An 18,171-nucleotide genomic window follows, 5' to 3' on the forward strand; every position below is an offset into this window, starting at 1 on the left:
GGACGTGAGAAATGACAGGTGGCGAGATAATTGGGTGCCGGCGATAAGTGGAAGACGCCACTCATATTTTTTTTCGTCTCTCACTCGCATGTGCGCTCCTACGTTCAGAAGCCGCAGCCAGCCTACACAAAATAAACGCTTTGCGTTAAAAGATATTTTTTTAATCTTTCATTGAGATGGCCACTGACGGCACGGGGCAGATGTCTAATGTCTGCATTAGCCGGCACAGGCGAGCCTCCCTCCCTGTCCCTTGCCCACTGTGTGTATAAAAAAACTGTGTGCATGTACCCCCACCACATCTCCGCTACCTCCCCTACTTTGTGACGTAGTGTGAGTTGACGTCTACTGGCTTGTGCTATATATATATATATATATATATATATATATATATATATATATATATATATATATATATATATATATATATATATATATATATATATATATATATATATATATATATATATATATATATATATAGCCCATCCCCTTGCAACTCGCGTGACGTCGCAGGCAGCTGCGCAGTGGAATGCGAGTTTCTGAGTCCGGACGGTTTCACCACGCTACAAAACCCTCTCAGCGACCGCTCCGGAGAAATGAACAACTCAAGGTCAAAGCATTGTTGAAAGCGTCTGTAATTTTCCATCCTGTTACTTTGCCTTTCAGGGGTGGCCAAGGTTGCTTTGTCTGGTGCGGACTTTATGTGGATTTAAAAAAATTCCATTTCAAGTATTTAAAAAGAAAGGTGCGGACATTATGCGATGGCGGACATTATGCGATTAAATACAGTATTAGAATGTTACTTACGTAAGTATATAAGTACTTGTCAGTAACCTTGTGAAGAGAGCTGTAAGAATGTTTGTTACAAGAAATGTGCTACAATAATGCCTAAATGCTCCTAAAAAATAGACATGGCTAAGAAGGGTATGCCACAAAGGATTATTGAAAACTGTCCACAACTGAACATCAATCAACTGCTACCAGCCTGCGATTGGGTCAGCAAAGTAAAATTCCTCATTCTCCCTCTGTCCCTCCGTCATTCATCCTCCTTCACTCTGTTCCATTCTTCTCCTCTCTCCCGCACTCACAACCATCTGTTCTTTCCACCTCCTCCTCGGTCTCCCTCTTCCCAGGCCCACTCCACGTCTTAATGTATTAATGAGGATTGGCCCAATATTATATCTTCTTGCATCCGTACAATACAGCGGGGTTGCACGGTGGCGGTGCACTAGCTCACAGTCCAGAGGACCTGGGGTTACACCGCCTCCGGCCGTCCTGATTTCTGTTTCCCGTGGTTTCTCAACGTCACGTAAGACGAATGCTGGGATTATTCCTTACTACAGGCCATCGACGATTACCGTCTCTGTTACATCCTCCCTTCACAACTCCCAGCCTGCTGTTATTACTTCCCCCACTGTCCAACCTACTGTCCTGCAACTCCCGAACCAACTTGCAAGCTACCATCTTCACTCAGGTTCAACTGCAGGCTCACCACCCTCTGTACACCACACATTCTACACGACAGTCTCTTTGTCTCTTTCTTCATGTTCTTGATGTCAAGCAGACATTAAAGGCACAAAAAAATTTTTATAAATTAAAAATTTAGTTTTGTGGAAATCCACTTAGCCTTAACTATGATACTATTAAATATAATTATGAAGTTAAACAACAGGCATCTTTACACTCACGCACACACATAAACTCAGCAGTGATTCACTATCTCGCACTTTAGCCCTGCGATGAGGGGAAACAGGTAGAACCTCAACCAACCACGCGGAGAGCAGAGCCGGACGACCTACCGCCTCCATCCCCCTGAGGTGCTGCAGCATGTCGCTCATGCGGTCCTGGAAGCCGGGGGCGAAGCAGCCCGGGTCGACCGCGACGAAGCAGTGGCCCAGGTCGGCCACCGTGGCGCTGCCCGTGGTCTTCCACGTGCGCACGTGCTGGCCGTACAGCGCGCCTGCAGCACACACCGCGCTCCTAGAGCTCGCACGTCCGGTTTAAACTAAACGCACATTGAACTGAAATTGCAGATTCATTCTTTGCAAACTACAGAACACAAAATGTTTTATGCTCAGGAGTCACCATTTGGCATAAAACTTTTTAAATTCGGGAAGGGAGGGGTCCGGACCCCAGGTCCTCCCCCCTGGCCAAGTCCCCGAGACACCCACCGGACAGGATGCCGCAGAAGGTCTCGACGGCCAACGCCAGGCCGTAGCCCTTGTAGCCGGAGGTGTGTTCTTCTCCGCCGAGCGGCATCAGGCAGCCCGTGTCGAAGGCCAGCTCTGCGTCCGTGGTGGGCCGGCCGTCGGGTCCCTGGGCCCAGCCCTCCGGGATCGGCTCCTCCTTCCTCATCTGCATTTCTATCTGCGGCAAGCAGGCAGGATGTCTAGCCCGGCGCACAGTACTGTCGCCAATGTAGGGATTTCATGAAACTGCAAATTTACATTTACCCATTGTGAAAACAACTGCTATATTATACAGGTTGTCCGTAAAATAATATCCCAGTTTCAACGGTAAACTATAACAGTTTGATTTAGACTATTTACAACAAATTTTACATCAAATGGAAGGTAAACTAATCTAGTTTTTCTTACAAATGGTCAATGTATGCACCTTTAATTATACAGCACACATACATTTCTTCCCACACTTTGGTTAACATGTTCGGAGTAATGGATGCAATAGCCTCTTCAATTCTGTGTCTCAACTCTGGCAAATCATTAGGTAGTGGCGGAACTTAGACACAATCTTTTATTAAGCCCTAAAGGAAAAAATAGCATGGCGTTATGTCAGGGGTACGTGGAGGCTAGTGGAAAAGAGCCTTGTCTCTACCATTACGACCATCACACGATCAAGAAAGTCATATTCCCGCACTAAGTGCAAAGTTACAACATGCACCACAGTAATATGGTTTTAAAACATGTAGCAACTGTAACCGGTACCGTAACCAGTATGGACGCATGTGTAAATGTGTTCTTAAAACCTTCCACACGGTCATCTTTGGCAACTGAAGTTCAAGACTTGCTTTCCAAACAGATTTCTTAGAACTACGCAGGTAATACGCTCTGACACGGTCAACATCCTGTACAGTCACTTTTGGTCATCCCGTGCTTTACAAACACATCCGGTTGTTTCAAACTGCCTATACCATCGGCAGATGTTTCAGCCACATGGAGGATCACAATTAAGCTTTAAACGAAACACACGTTGAACTGAAATTACAGATTCATTCTTTGCAAACTGCAGAACACAAAACGCTTTACGCTCAGGAGTCACCATTTGGCGTAGGTAGCGCTGCAAGCAAGAAAAAACAATAAAGCAGTATTCACACACGCGCTTAACTAAAACTGTTTGAGATTCTCTTTAATTGTGACCTTGAACCAAAATTTGATAATACTTACAGTAAATACTATTAAAATTTATTACCGGGACATTCTTTTAAGCCAAAAATTTTGCAAACTGCCTGGAGATAGATTAAAATATATATTGTACACAGTATGTTTCTTCTTTACCTAAGAATAATTTTCAAGTCCCAAGTATGAGCCATATTGTTATATTAATGATTATTGCCCTTTATATTTGCTAAGTAATGCACCATGGGAATGACTGACAGAAAGACTGTCACTGAAAATAAAAGTATGTTCTCTGCCAACTGTCTGGCTGTTATCAACCAGACTTTGCAGAAGCATGTCCTATTTCTATCCAACGCTGTGTTTGGGAACCATCTTTATTACAAGGAAATAACTTTCCCTACCAGCAGGGGCATATGCAAGGGAGGGGGTGTGAGGGATACATCTTTCCCTCACATCATTTAAAAAAATACCTACCATTCCCACCAACAAATGGAAAGAATTTGAAACAGAGGCGGCGAGTTGGGCAACCACTCAGGTCCCCCGCGAACATTGGGGTCATCTGGTTGAAGCGTGTAGCTTCAGTGAGAGGGTTCTGGGTTCGAATACTCAGTAAAACATATTTATGTTGAGTTGAGCTTGTAAGCTACCTAGAAAAGAGCATAATTAAAATAAAAAAAATAGCATGTCAAGCCAGTGGAAGACCCCCAACTCCCCCCCCCCCCCCCCAGACCAAAAAAAAGCAAGACAAGTGAGGTTGAAAGGTAAGACGGTGATCATTGTCTTTTTCGATGTTGTGGAATTGTGCAACAGGAATTTGTTCCCCCAGCCAGACTTAACCAGCACCACTTTTATTTGGAAGTTTTAAGAAGTTTGCGAGAGTATGTGTGGAGGAAACGCCCGGAACTTTGGCGATCAGGTGACTGGTTCCTTCATCATAACAACGTCCCCACACACACGGACTTACGAGTGAACCGCTATTTGGCTTCTCAGGGGTGGTACGTTGTTTCCCACCCTCCATATTCACCAGACCTAGCTCCATACAAAATTTTCCTGTTCCCGAGAATGAAGAAAAATCTAAAAGGGAAGTGTATTGATGATGTGGAGGCGGTAAAAACAGCTTTACAAAGGGCACTGGAGGATATCAAAGTTGAAGAGTTCCAGAGGTGCTTCAAACAGTGGGAAAAAAGACTTGACAAGTGCATCACATCTAATGGAGATTAATTGTAAGGTGACTGAAGAAATTTTGTAAAAAAAGGTAATCAATAATTTTTTATGACAAAAATCTTCCCCCCCCCCCCCCCCCCCCACACACACACACACACACTGTATTTGACCTAACAAACATTTCTTTGATCTCTATTAAATGAATTACAAATTAAGTTTAATGATTTTTTTTGTATTACGTACTGATTTTTTTACTGTCTCAAAAAATATTATATAAAAATATTTTGTCTTCAATACTTTCATTTTTATTTTTATTATTCATTTAGTTTCCTGTAAATAATATCAAAAATTTTAGAAGAGAAAAAATAGGAAGAATTTAATTTAAGTGCTGGTCACACCCTTTCGGTTTTTATTGAGTTTACATGATTTCAGAGACTTTATTGTTTAATTTAATTGGCATTTATAAAACTAATCAGAGACATAGTTTTTATGAAAGAATATTAGTATTACTTAAGATAAATTATCAAAACCATCATATGAATATAAGTTAAAGTTCCAGGTTGGCTTAAAAATGTTGTTTTAGATAATTTTAAAAATTTTCCAGGGGAGGGCTCCTAGAGTCTCTATTAGGGCCCTGCAAATTCTTGACTGCCACTGATTTCAAAGCAAACAGCAGGAAAAGTAGTTCTATACACCCCCCCCCCTCCCCCACACTTTTTACTAACCCCATCCAGAAATTAAATTCTGCATGTGCTCCTGCAACTAAAAAGTTCCTTCAAATTTATTTATTTTTGTAATGTTGCACCTTGCCGACTGCCACTGCGGTAGTCGCCATGTCGAGCACGAAGCTGTCACCCTGGCTGGCCGGGGCGGCCACGGAGATTGGGTTCGTGCCGAGGGCAGCCTGGACAAAATACAGCAACGCATAACACTACACTTTGCTATGTATTTTCACAATGAGAGTTAGTGACATTTATTGCAGTTATACAGATTTAAAAGCAATATTACTAACCATTGTTCATGTGAGTGTAATTGGCTTGTATTATTTCTTCAAATTAATTCATTAGCATTGAAATAAATGGATAATTTCTCAGGATAACTGTAACTTTACCAAAAACAGATACTAATCAGTCTCTAAAGAAAATAATTTACAAATTATGTTCCATTGCTAGCAAAATCATTCTAAAAAATAAAACGAAAGGTATTTGAAAAAAAAAATGTATAAATTCCTAATGTCAACCAACTCTTGAGAATATTGTCTCTTTTGCTATTATTAAAATTTATCAATAGAATAACTATAGTAAAGACCCTTCAGTATGTTTTCTTTTCAAAAGTTGACTTGAATTATAAGTTTGCATAAATTCATATCTGATTAATAATAGTTGACAAGAACCTCGCTACCTCTATGTGAATTTAAGTGACTTAAGTATTGTTCGGAATCTCAGGGTAGATTCGGTCTTGTGGCTAGAGGCAGTGGTTCGACACACGCGCGACCACTCACTCAGTGGCGGCTCACGATTTGACTACCCGGTAAGGTCATTCACTTTGGACACGATGCGATGATTACAAAAACAAACCCTAACATAACACACTAGAATCCTGAGCAAGATTACACTTCACAATCATAATTAATTACTTAGTACACTGGGCTCAGAACGCGTAGGCCCGTAACTCCGGAGACGCTACATGAATCTTAGGACTGTCCCAGAAATTGATGCGTTAGTAAGATTGTGTTGCCTACTGGCTGCCCCGTGCGGGCTGAAACTAATTAGCCGACTGGCTAGGATATCGTGTGAAGCGGCGACGTACCATCTCGCAGTTCGTACATAGTACTTATGTATCACATTGAACGCTCGTCTTGGAGCACTGAATAATTAGGTAACATACCACTCGGTAAGTCGAGGCCGACCAAGGGACTGGAAGAAAAGGTTAACGGAATTATACAACTATTGAAAACTACATATCAGTAAATATAAGAAATGCTGGTCCCGTGTCGTGCGGAGGCTGCCGGCCTCTGTGAGCTCCGGAAGGATACTCCCGCTCTCACCACGCGCGAGCCCCCTCCCCGCCAGCCCTCCCGCGGAAAACGTGTGATTTTTGTGGGAAATTGAACCGGCCAGGTTCGGGACAAGGCGCACGGTGAAACATAATTTTGAAAGAAATAAAGTGTTAAACAATTAAAATAAAGTCTAATATGTTCCTGTGGAAAAATACATAAACATTTGTTGTAGTTTGGCGGAGGGATATGCCACACCCGGCTGGATCCTTCAGCCGACATGGCACTTGTTACATGGCGTTCGCCCTGTCGCACTTTCTACACTCCGGTGCGCGCCCGAGCGCGTTCGGTGCACACGCCTTCGTGAGACTTTGATGAGGCATAGCGGTCTATGCGACATAGAGGAGCATTGGCGGTCGGCGTCATAGTCACCTGCTAGAACCTTTCAGTGTTTTTTCCTTTTTCCTTACTGTCATTGAGCCTAAATTATACTCATTTTTATATGTTTTCCTTACAGGATTTTAATGAGAAAGATCACAGTTCTATTTACTTACAAATATACATTGTTATTTATAAGTGTTCCTAAGTAAGAATCATAGGCGGAACTGGTGCGCTTGAGCAAAATTACATTGTTTAAAACATTTTTGTGGGAAAACTAGGAAAAACATGCATAATCTAAAAACAGTTCACCCTAAGCATCCTTTCCAAGCTTCTGGATTTGCTACTGGTTAGAGTAAAGTCATCTAATTGTTATGATTGTTATTGTAAATAGCATGTGAGACATGTTTTAGAAGACAACTTCTATGTATCAATATCTGCCCTCACAAAAAATAGGATAAAATGTTTGTGTGATACAAAAAAGAACTCTATTTTCCAGACATTCACTGGTCACATAAGAATCTGGGAAAAAAGTACGCAGGCACTGTATATTACACATGACAGTAAATTAATTCAGTAAATTTACAGTACTTACTGATTTTGATCTGGTTGGACTCAACAGAGGAGATGTGTTGGTGAAGCTCATCCCCTGAAGAAAACATATTTAGGCTGGTAATTTTTTTATACACTAAAACATACCGAAATGTAATAAATTATGAACACGTAAAATGTACAATTCAAACAGCGTGAGCTCTGGGTGATATAAAAAAAAAACTACCAAATATACAGATAACATAAGCGTTACAGAAAAAATTATCCAAATATGAATGAAGTATTTGATAAATATGTACTTAAATAAACATTTAGTATATTTATTAAATTTTTACAGTTGTCCTGAACTTTTTTTTTGGTATCAATGACAAGGTCAATGGAGACAGATATAGTTAACACAACACAATTCAGGAGTGCCCAAGCATTTCATCCTTAACTTATCATGATCTGATATAGGTACACGTGAATATGTGGTATACTCACTATCAATCCTTGCTTAGCCGCCATCATTGTATACCACCCAGCGATGCCAAAATGATTGCTACCTGGAATGTAATGATTATCACTGAATAGCACCAACTGAATAGGATTAGACATGACTTACTTAAGTTATACCCCACTTTTTACACTTTGTAAGACAATCACTAATATGTTCCTAGTCCACTGGGATAAACAACAGACATCTTTCTAGAGTAAAAGAGCTTAAATGTAACAAATCTCTAATTTGATCATGGAGAAAACATTTTGTAGGAACTGGGTGTCAGTATCCGAAATGTGTTACCTCCTAACACCTGGACCTCCTGAAGTGGTACATTTTTACTGTTAACTCTCTCTCTCTCTCTCTCTAGCTGAAACTCTTTAGGTCGTCTGAGGTCTAGGAGAAAGAAGCAATAGTGGTGACAGTCGCACATGAAGCAAGTGCTTCTACACCTCTCCATGCAAGAGAATGAGTTTGCTTGATGTGCAGCATGCAGCCATGGGAAGTATTGCACTTTACACTATTTATTTATTGTACTTTGTTTTGTTTGTGTTAGATTGTATGTACAGTTGTTACAAAAAAACCATTAAGTGCTCTTATAAATTTTTGGTAGACAATGCCATAAAAAAGTATTCTCTGCTAAATTGATATCTCTATTGATATCTAATGTTCTGAAACCAGTAGTTTTCTACCCAAAAATCAAAGCACGATTTGGAGAGTAGCAACAATTTTAGCTTTTTGTTTACTTTACAGTTTCAGGCAATCAGCACACAACTGTAAGTCACCAGGCAAGTTTAAAGTGATTTAACGTGGAAAAATTAAACACTGAATTTAACCATGAAGCGTCTATTTGGCAATACTAGTGGATTTGAGAACTAGGGTGTTAACATTAGAAGATAAAAGTGCGTTGGTCCTGAGGAGAAAAACCTCAGAAGGAAGGAAGGAGGGGAGAGACAGATAGAGATAGAGAGAGAGAGAGAGAGAGAGAGAGAGAGAAATATAGAGAAAGTGACAGAGAAACAATGTGTGAGAGAGAATGAAAGTGACGCTGTGAGTGAGCAGGAGAACCGGACAATTTTGTTTGTCATATCTTTTGACTGCAAGGTCACTAGACAAGGAAATAGATGTAAATAAGGTATTGAATATAGGAGCACATGCCTCTTCTTTCTCCCAGACGACCATAAATACACCATGGTACCTAAAATTATTTCTTAAACCTTATGGTAGCTATGGTTCCCCTCCAGGGAATAACCCTGGACACACCTCTGCACGCAACAAACACAACGAAAGGAATCTGAGGCACGAAGCGGCTACTGCCTGTCCTGGTCTGCTCTCGGGGAACCATGCGAGACTGGAAACAGGAAGAGAGGAACATGATTCCAGCCTGTGCCTTCTCGACTGCGAGTCGACTGTATTTCCACTGCGCCACCTCTCTCGCTAGGAGGACTGAAAGAAGGAAACAAGGCCCAAGGTGTTGTCGACGTCAAGGCCGCTGGAGACGATGGTGTAGGGAACAACGTGTGTGAAGCGGCAACTGTGGGGGAAACTGGAGCAGGCTTCCAGGGGCGGCTCCACGCAGGGCAAGACGGGCAGTCGCCCAGGACACTGTTCTTCATTTTTATTTAGTTTTGTTCGTCTAGTGTTCACTTAAAAATATGGACATTAATGGTAAAAGGAAAATAAAATTTTTATTATCTTGTTAATTAATGTGCTGGTCGTTACCTATTTCAAACTTTTGAAGATGTTATTGCCATGTATCATGAAATGATTTTAACTGGAAATTGAATGTAAAGCATTTATAAAAATGACCCGAGCATAAATTACCAGTAAAATATATCAATAAATCATCAAAGAAATTAACAAAACATTCACCAAGAAAGCCATTGTCGGCAGGACAGGAGAATGTGATCGTGGACGAGAGAGCAGAAAGTGACTGTCAGCGACAGAGGAGAATATGATTGTCGGCGAGAGAGGAGAATGTAACTGTCGGCGAGAGAGGAGAATGTAACTGTCGGCGAGAGAGAGGAGAATGTGATTGTGAGCAAGAGGATAATGTAATTGTGAGAGAGAGGAGAATGTGATTGTGAGAGAGAGGAGAATGTGATTGTCGGCGAGAGAGAATAATGCGACTGTCAGTGAGAGAGGAGAATGTGATTGTGAGCGGGAGAGGAGAATGTGATTGTGAGCGGGAGAGGAGAATGTGATTGTGAGCGGGAGAGGAGAATGTGGTTGTGAGCGGGAGAGGAGAAGGTGATTGTGGGTGAGAGAGGGGAGCTCACCCTTGGCGGAGACCCAGCCGACGCCCGTGGCGCGCGCCTTGTCCATGGCCAGCTGCATGCAGTAGTTGCCGACGACGGCGCCCAGGGAGTTGTTGCCGTCCACCCAGGCCGTGGACGGCGACTCCTTCAGCACGGCCGGCTTGTTGTTGCTCGCGCACATGCCGTTCCTCACGTCTCCCACGTACAGCTCTGCGCACGTCACGGTGAATCTCACTCACCAGAGGGGCGAGGCAACTGACACTAAACACATGTTGCTTTACTTCCAGTTTGGACTCACGAGTGGCAGTGCCATTGTGAATTAGGGAGTCCAGTGTGGCCATAATCTCATTTCTTATGACTTAGTGTTCTTTTTAATTTGATTTTAAAAGAAAATTGATTATCATATTTAATTCACGTGGAATAGTGTATTTTAGAACTTCAACGTTTACATACTGAAATTCAAGTACTGATTTTGCTCGAAAACATAAAACTGAAACATTTTATATTTGGTTTTTATTTATTTATTTTTATTATTTGTTTCTTAAGCTAAATATTTGATGATATTAAAACAAATAATAAATACACGTATTAATTCTATAAATGCATAAAACATACGCTTCAGGTTTGTATGATACCTGCAAAAACCGGGATTAAATATAGACTACGTGAGAATACAATTCCTGCCGTCTCTGTGTGTGAGGCATATCGGTCTATAACGGAGAGGGAATATGTATTGTAGCCCACTAATGAGAACGATATCCTCCCCCAATTAATCTATCTGTAACATCCTGTAGCTAAATTACTGTAATTTTCATATTTTGTCTTCGCTTTTTTTTAATATTAAATCCGGGAAGGGAGGGGTCCTGACCCCCCCCCCCCCTGGCTACGACCCTGCGAGAGGTTATTCCGGTGAACATTCATCCTTAAACTCGCAATGAATTAACCCATAATCAAACAGTCATTAATTAACACTCCTTGCATTCGTATCTGTTTTATACTCTCTGTCCACCTTCTACCTTTCAGACTTTCCCACGCCAGTTTCATCACCAGCTCTGGAATAATAACAAAAAAAAACGCATTAAAATAATATTGTTGGACTACCTGTATAATTGCAAATAGTTTTGGGCATTTTCTGAAGCAAAAATAGAATCTAAAAGCTGTTGATTTTATCAAAGCGTAAAAAATTCCATTAACTTGTGGCACAAATGTTTGAATTAAGTATAAATGTAGACTTAAATAATTAAATGACAACTTCTAAAGGAAAGTAAGGACACTATTAGAAATCTTTCTTTGACAATAGGGTTTCAAAGGTCACATGTTCACAAGAACAGAAAGGTAATGTTTGGTTTTTCCTACACGACGCTTTTAAAACATTTAAAAATATGCTCAAGATGTTTTATTTTTAATTTGCTTGGACACCAATTTGTACAAATCTAAACAATACAACCTGGTGGTATATTTCTTTTCCAAAGAATTCAGAAACATGTCTCAGTAAACTTTGTTTTGGCTGGAAAATTCAAAAGGCCTGTCGCGAGAGACTGATTAGGCTCAGCTATATCGGATTCGTCAATATTTTCCCCCCTATTATTTCAATGTAAAGCTTCTTATCCAAATTTATGGCATGACAGGGAACAACAACAATACGCTGATATTTGTCTGTTAACAGGTTGGTTATGGTTATGCCCACGGGGGTGACAATCACCACCACCACCACCGTCCACGAAAGCTGCCGTACTGTACGAGTGTACGTAAATGCCTCAAGATAGGCTGCACGCCTCTATGTTGTGTGTTGCAAGCCGTGGCTTGGGACACCAAGATAGCGGGGCCTCGGGCGACCACGCTCTGAGGGAATAATTATTTTCACAGACGAGAGAGCCAAACGTCCTAACGTGCATCTTCGGTTTTTTTTTTGTTCATTGTAAATAAATATGGCGGTGTTGATAAAAGGATACTAATGGTCAATAACAAACATTATAAATACTTTAAATGTGGAGGGTTGATTTGGTTAGGATAGCTACATAAAAGATACGGAAAAAAAGCATGAACTTCGGGGAACTTCGGGTTTTGGCTCTCTCGTCTGTGAAATGAAGGCTTCCCGCGCTCCGAAGGAATGTGCGTCAGGCTCACCGAGTTTGGAGCTTGTTCTGGGAAGACAGAGGGACGAGGGCTGTGTGAATGCAAAGCAGTGTCGCTTGGCTCTCGGCGACCTCCTCTTACAGTCCGCTTGGCTTCAACCGGAGAGTTGGTCCCGTCGCGTGTTTGGACTTCCTGCAGGCTGAAGCCAGCATCTCCGCACAGAGCACAGAGGAGCACGGACTTCTGGGTTATCCCGTGCACAGTTCAGCACTCAAGGTCACGCACGGCGCGGAGAACACCAGTAAACAACAACTCTGTATTCACGAACTACTCAAGATTTCATTTCAGATCTTACTAGGAGATAGTTTTGACGTGAATACGCTTTTAAAATTGCTTCCATTGTGTATGTGGGAGGCAATTCGAAAAACGATTGATAAACAAAATCGGGGGAAACTGTTTGGTGTTGCAGCTACATATCTATCATCTCCATCCATCCAAAATTTAAATACACCACTAGATATCTAAATGATCAAAAAATTCGTTATGTACACTAGGTGAGGACTGTGACGCCGCCATTTTGAGGTCATTTTTGCTGCGTTTCGAGATTTCCATTTAGTATAACTTTTGACTCGGAGAAGTTACGACGTTCGTTTTAGTTTCAATCGTCAGCTCTCGTCAAAATCTTTCGATTGCAAATATAAAAAATTAATATAAAATAATTACAGTGAACATATATGTTGTTAAAATAATAAAAATTGTGAATTTTATATTTTGTATAGAAAAAATTACCTGTTACGTACACGTATTCACGTACAACACATGGCCGTGTCCATAACACAGCCACGCCCCGTATTTTTTTATAATTTAATAAAGTTTCAATATAATCTCCATCGCTTCAAAAGTTTGCGTTTTACGTTGCAAAGTATGTGTACGCTCGCTACAAGCGCTAAGTCGATGATTCATTTGAGTTCCCACGGCACGAAACCCGACGTTGAGCTCAGCCGCAGTGTCACCAAGGTGTCCCAGTCGCCCAAACTCGGGTGGAGGAGTGGTGGAGGGGTGTGACGTCACGGCGGACAAGCAAGGGCGCTGCTGCCCGGGAGACCACAGGAGCAGCTGTGGTACGTCGAGTCGCCCCGTGACAGCTCCGTGACGCAGGGAAAGAGGTAGTTACCTAGCCGGTTAAGACCGTGAAGCAGGGAAGGAGGTAGTTACCTAGCCGGTTGAGGCCGTGGAGCAGGGCAGGAGGTAGTCACCTAGCCTGTTGAGGCCGTGGAGCAGGGCAGGAGGTAGTTACCTAGCCGGTTGAGACCGTGGAGCAGGGAAGGAGGTAGTTACCTAGCCGGTTGAGGCCGTGGAGCAGGGCAGGAGGTAGTCACCTAGCCTGTTGAGGCCGTGGAGCAGGGCAGGAGGTAGTTACCTAGCCGGTTGAGGCTGTGGAGCAGGGCAGGAGGTAGTTACCTAGCCTGTTGAGGCCGTGGAGCAGGGAAGGAGGTAGTTACCTAGCCGGTTGAGACCGTGGAGCAGGGAAGGAGGTAGTTACCTAGCCGGTTGAGGCCGTGGAGCAGGGCAGGAGGTAGTCACCTAGCCTGTTGAGGCCGTGGAGCAGGGCAGGAGGTAGTTACCTAGCCGGTTGAGGCTGTGGAGCAGGGCAGGAGGTAGTTACCTAGCCTGTTGAGGCCGTGGAGCAGGGAAGGAGGTAGTTACCTAGCCGGTTGAGACCGTGGAGCAGAGAAGGAGGTAGTTACCTAGCCGGTTGAGACCGTGGAGCAGGGAAGGAGGTAGTTACCTAGCCGGTTGAGGCCGTGGAGCAGGGCAGGAGGTAGTCACCTAGCCTGTTGAGGCCGTGGAGCAGGGCAGGAGGTAGTTACCTAGCCGGTTGAGGCTGTGGAGCAGGGCAGGAGGTAGTTACCTAGCCTGTTGAGGCCGTGGAGCAGGGCAGGAGGTAGTTACCTAGCCGGTTGAGGCTGTGGAGCAGGGCAGGAGGTAGTTACCTAGCCTGTTGAGGCCGTGGAGCAGGGAAGGAGGTAGTTACCTAGCCGGTTGAGACCGTGGAGCAGGGCAGGAGGTAGTCACCTAGCCGGTTGAGGCCGTGGAGCAGAGCAGGAGGTAGTTACCTAGCCGGTTGAGGCCGTGGAGCAGGGCAGGAGGTAGTTACCTAGCCGGTTGAGGCCGTGGAGCAGGGAAGGAGGTAGTTACCTAGCCGGTTGAGACTGTGGAGCAGGGCAGGAGGTAGTCACCTAGCCGGTTGAGGCCGTGGAGCAGGGCAGGAGGTAGTCACCTAGCCGGTTGAGACCTTGGAGCAGGGCAGGAGGTAGTCACCTAGCCGGTTGAGACCGTGGAGCAGGGAAGGAGGTAGTTACCTAGCCGGTTGAGGCCGTGGAGCAGGGCAGGAGGTAGTCACCTAGCCGGTTGAGACCGTGGAGCAGGGCAGGAGGTAGTCACCTAGCCAGTTGAGGCCGTGGAGCAGAGCAGGAGGTAGTTACCTAGCCGGTTGAGACAGTGGAGCAGGGCAGGAGGTAGTCACCTAGCCGGTTGAGACCGTAGAGCAGGGAAGGAGGTAGTTACCTAGCCGGTTGAGGCCGTGGAGCAGGGCAGGAGGTAGTCACCTAGCCGGTTGAGGCCGAGGAGCAGGGCAGGAAATAGTCACCTAGCCGGTTGAGGTCGAGGAGCAGGGCAGGAGGTAGTCACCTAGCCGGTTGAGGCCGTGGAGCAGAGCAGGAGGTAGTTACCTAGCCGGTTGAGGCCGTGGAGCAGGGCAGGAGGTACTCACCTAGCCGGTTGAGGCCGAGGAGCAGGGCAGGAGGTAGTCACCTAGCCGGTTGAGGCCATGGAGCAGAGCAGGAGGTAGTTACCTAGCCGGTCGAGGCCGTGGAGCAGGGCAGGGGTAGTTACCTAGCCGGTTGAGGTCGAGGAGCAGGGCAGGAGGTAGTCACCTAGCCGGTTGAGACCGTGGAGCAGGGCAGGTTGTAGTTACCTAGCCGGTTGAGGTAGTAAAGCAGGGCAGGAGGTAGTTACCTAGCCGGTTGAGGTCGAGGAGCAGGGCAGGAGGTAGTCACCTAGCCGGTTGAGACCGTGGAGCAGGGCAGGTTGTAGTTACCTAGCCGGTTGAGGCCGTGGAGCAGGACAGGAGGTAGTTACCTAACCGGTTGAGGCCGTGGAGCAGGGCAGGAGGTAGTCACCTAGCCAGTTGAGGCCGTGGAGCAGGGCAGGAGGTAGTCACCTAGCCGGTTGAGGCCGTGGAGCAGGGCGAGAGGTAGTTACCTAGCCGGTTGAGGCCGTGGAGCAGGGAAGGAGGTAGTTACCTAGCCGGTTGAGACCGTGGAGCAGGGCAGGAGGTAGTTACCTAGCCGGTTGAGGCCGTGGAGCAGGGAAGGAGGTAGTTACCTAGCCGGTTGAGACCGTGGAGCAGGGCAGGAGGTAGTCACCTAGCCGGTTGAGGCCGTGGAGCAGGGCAGGAGGTAGTCACCTAGCCGGTTGAGGCCGTGGAGCAGGGCAGGAGGTAGTCACCTAGCCGGTTGAGGCCGTGGAGCAGGGCAGGAGGTAGTCACCTAGCCGGTTGAGGCCGTGGAGCAGGGAAAGAGGTAGTTACCTAGCCGGTTGAGGCCGTGGAGCAGGGAAGGAGGTAGTTACCTAGCCAATTGAGGCCGTGGAACAGGGCAGGAGGTAGTCACCTAGCCAGGTTGAGGCTGTGGAGCTGGGCAGTAGGTAGTCACCTAGCCGGATGAGGTCGAGGAGCAGGGCAGGAGGTAGTCTCCTAGCAGGTTGAGGTCGAGGAGCAGGGCAGGAGGTAGTCACCTAATAGGTTGAGACCGTGGAGCAGGGCAGGTTGTAGTTACCTAGCCGGTTGAGGTCGAGGAGCAGGGCAGGAGGTAGTCACCTAGCCGGTTGAGGCCGTGGAGCAGGGCAGGAGGTAGTTACCTAGCCGGTTGAGGTCGAGGAGCAGGGCAGGAGGTAGTCTCCTAGCAGGTTGAGACCGTGGAGCAGGGCAGGAGGTAGTCACCTAGCCGGTTGAGGTCGAGGAGCAGGGCAGGAGGTAGTCACCTAGCCGGTTGAGGCCGTGGAGCAGGGCAGGAGGTAGTTACCTAGCCGGTTGAGGCCGTGGAGCAGGGCAGGAGGTAGTTACCTAGCCGGTTGAGGCCGTGGAGCAGGGCATGAGGTAGTTACCTAGCCGGTTGAGGCCGTGGAGAAGGGCAGGTTGTAGTCACCTAGCCGGTTGAGGTCGAGGAGCAGGGAAGGAGGTAGTTACCTAGCTGGTTGAGGCCGTGGAGCAGGGCAGGAGGTAGTTACCTAGCCGGTTGAGGCCGTGGAGCAGGGCAGGAGGTAGTTACCTAGCCGGTTGAGGCCGTGGAGCAGGCCAGGAGGAAGTCACCTAGCCGGTTGAGGCCGTGGAGCAGGGAAGGAGGTAGTTACCTAGCCGGTTGAGACCGTGGAGCAGGGCAGGAGGTAGTCACCTAGCCGGTTGAGGCCGTGGAGCAGGGCAGGAGGTAGTCACCTAGCCGGTTGAGGCCGTGGAGCAGGGCAGGAGGTAGTCACCTAGCCGGTTGAGGCCGTGGAGCAGGGCAGGAGGTAGTCACCTAGCCGGTTGAGGCCGTGGAGCAGGGAAAGAGGTAGTTACCTAGCTGGTTGAGGCCGTGGAGCAGGGAAGGAGGTAGTTACCTAGCCAATTGAGGCCGTGGAACAGGGCAGGAGGTAGTCACCTAGCCAGGTTGAGGCTGTGGAGCTGGGCAGTAGGTAGTCACCTAGCCGGATGAGGTCGAGGAGCAGGGCAGGAGGTAGTCTCCTAGCAGGTTGAGGTCGAGGAGCAGGGCAGGAGGTAGTCACCTAATAGGTTGAGACCGTGGAGCAGGGCAGGTTGTAGTTACCTAGCCGGTTGAGGTCGAGGAGCAGGGCAGGAGGTAGTCACCTAGCCGGTTGAGGCCGTGGAGCAGGGCAGGAGGTAGTTACCTAGCCGGTTGAGGTCGAGGAGCAGGGCAGGAGGTAGTCTCCTAGCAGGTTGAGACCGTGGAGCAGGGCAGGAGGTAGTCACCTAGCCGGTTGAGGTCGAGGAGCAGGGCAGGAGGTAGTCACCTAGCCGGTTGAGGCCGTGGAGCAGGGCAGGAGGTAGTTACCTAGCCGGTTGAGGCCGTGGAGCAGGGCAGGAGGTAGTTACCTAGCCGGTTGAGGCCGTGGAGCAGGGCATGAGGTAGTTACCTAGCCGGTTGAGGCCGTGGAGAAGGGCAGGTTGTAGTCACCTAGCCGGTTGAGGTCGAGGAGCAGGGAAGGAGGTAGTTACCTAGCTGGTTGAGGCCGTGGAGCAGGGCAGGAGGTAGTTACCTAGCCGGTTGAGGCCGTGGAGCAGGGCAGGAGGTAGTTACCTAGCCGGTTGAGGCCGTGGAGCAGGCCAGGAGGAAGTCACCTAGCCGGTTGAGACCGTGGAGCAGGGCAGGTGGTAGTCACCTAGCCGGTTGAGGCCGTGGAGCAGGGCAGGTGGTAGTTACCTAGCCGGTAGAGGCCGTGGAGCAGGGCAGGAGGTAGTTACCTAGCCGGTTGAGGCCGTGGAGCAAGGAAGGAGGTAGTCACCTAGCCGGTTGAGACCGTGGAGCAGGGCATGAGGTAGTTACCTAGCCGGTTGAGGCCGTGGATCAGGGCAGGAGGTAGTTACCTAGCCGGTTGAGGCCGTGGAGCAGGGCAGGAGGTAGTCACCTAGCCGGTTGAGACCGTGGAGCAGGGCAGGAGGTAGTCAGCTAGCCGGTTGAGGCCGTGGAGCAGGGCAGAATGTAGTTACCTAGCCGGTTGAGGCCGTGGAGCAAGGAAGGAGGTAGTCACCTAGCCGGTTGAGGCCGTGGAGCAGGGCAGGAAGTAGTTACCTAGCCGGTTGAGGCTGTGCAGCAGGGCAGGAGGTAGTTACCTAGCCGGTTGAGGCTGTGCAGC

At 46.8% G+C, this 18,171-nt stretch overlaps 1 protein-coding gene across 4 annotated transcripts in view; it reads right to left on the minus strand.

Moving 5' to 3' along the window:
* LOC134530168 (uncharacterized oxidoreductase YjmC-like) overlaps positions 1–18,171 on the minus strand; it is a 36,881-nt gene that overhangs the window by 1,731 nt on the left and 16,979 nt on the right. For all 4 annotated transcript variants that reach the window (XM_063364803.1, XM_063364804.1, XM_063364805.1 and 1 more), the window contains exons 3-8: positions 10,204–10,392; positions 7,930–7,991; positions 7,490–7,543; positions 5,326–5,424; positions 2,172–2,367; positions 1,800–1,960 (exon numbers count right to left, since the gene is read on the minus strand). In XM_063364803.1, coding sequence (XP_063220873.1) covers positions 1,800–1,960; positions 2,172–2,367; positions 5,326–5,424; positions 7,490–7,543; positions 7,930–7,991; positions 10,204–10,392 — 761 coding nt within the window. The remainder of the gene's footprint in view (positions 1–1,799; positions 1,961–2,171; positions 2,368–5,325; positions 5,425–7,489; positions 7,544–7,929; positions 7,992–10,203; positions 10,393–18,171) is intronic.

Source organism: Bacillus rossius, chromosome 3 (genome assembly GCF_032445375.1).
Source record: "Bacillus rossius redtenbacheri isolate Brsri chromosome 3, Brsri_v3, whole genome shotgun sequence".
In the NCBI taxonomy this organism is placed as follows: domain Eukaryota; kingdom Metazoa; phylum Arthropoda; class Insecta; order Phasmatodea; family Bacillidae; genus Bacillus; species Bacillus rossius.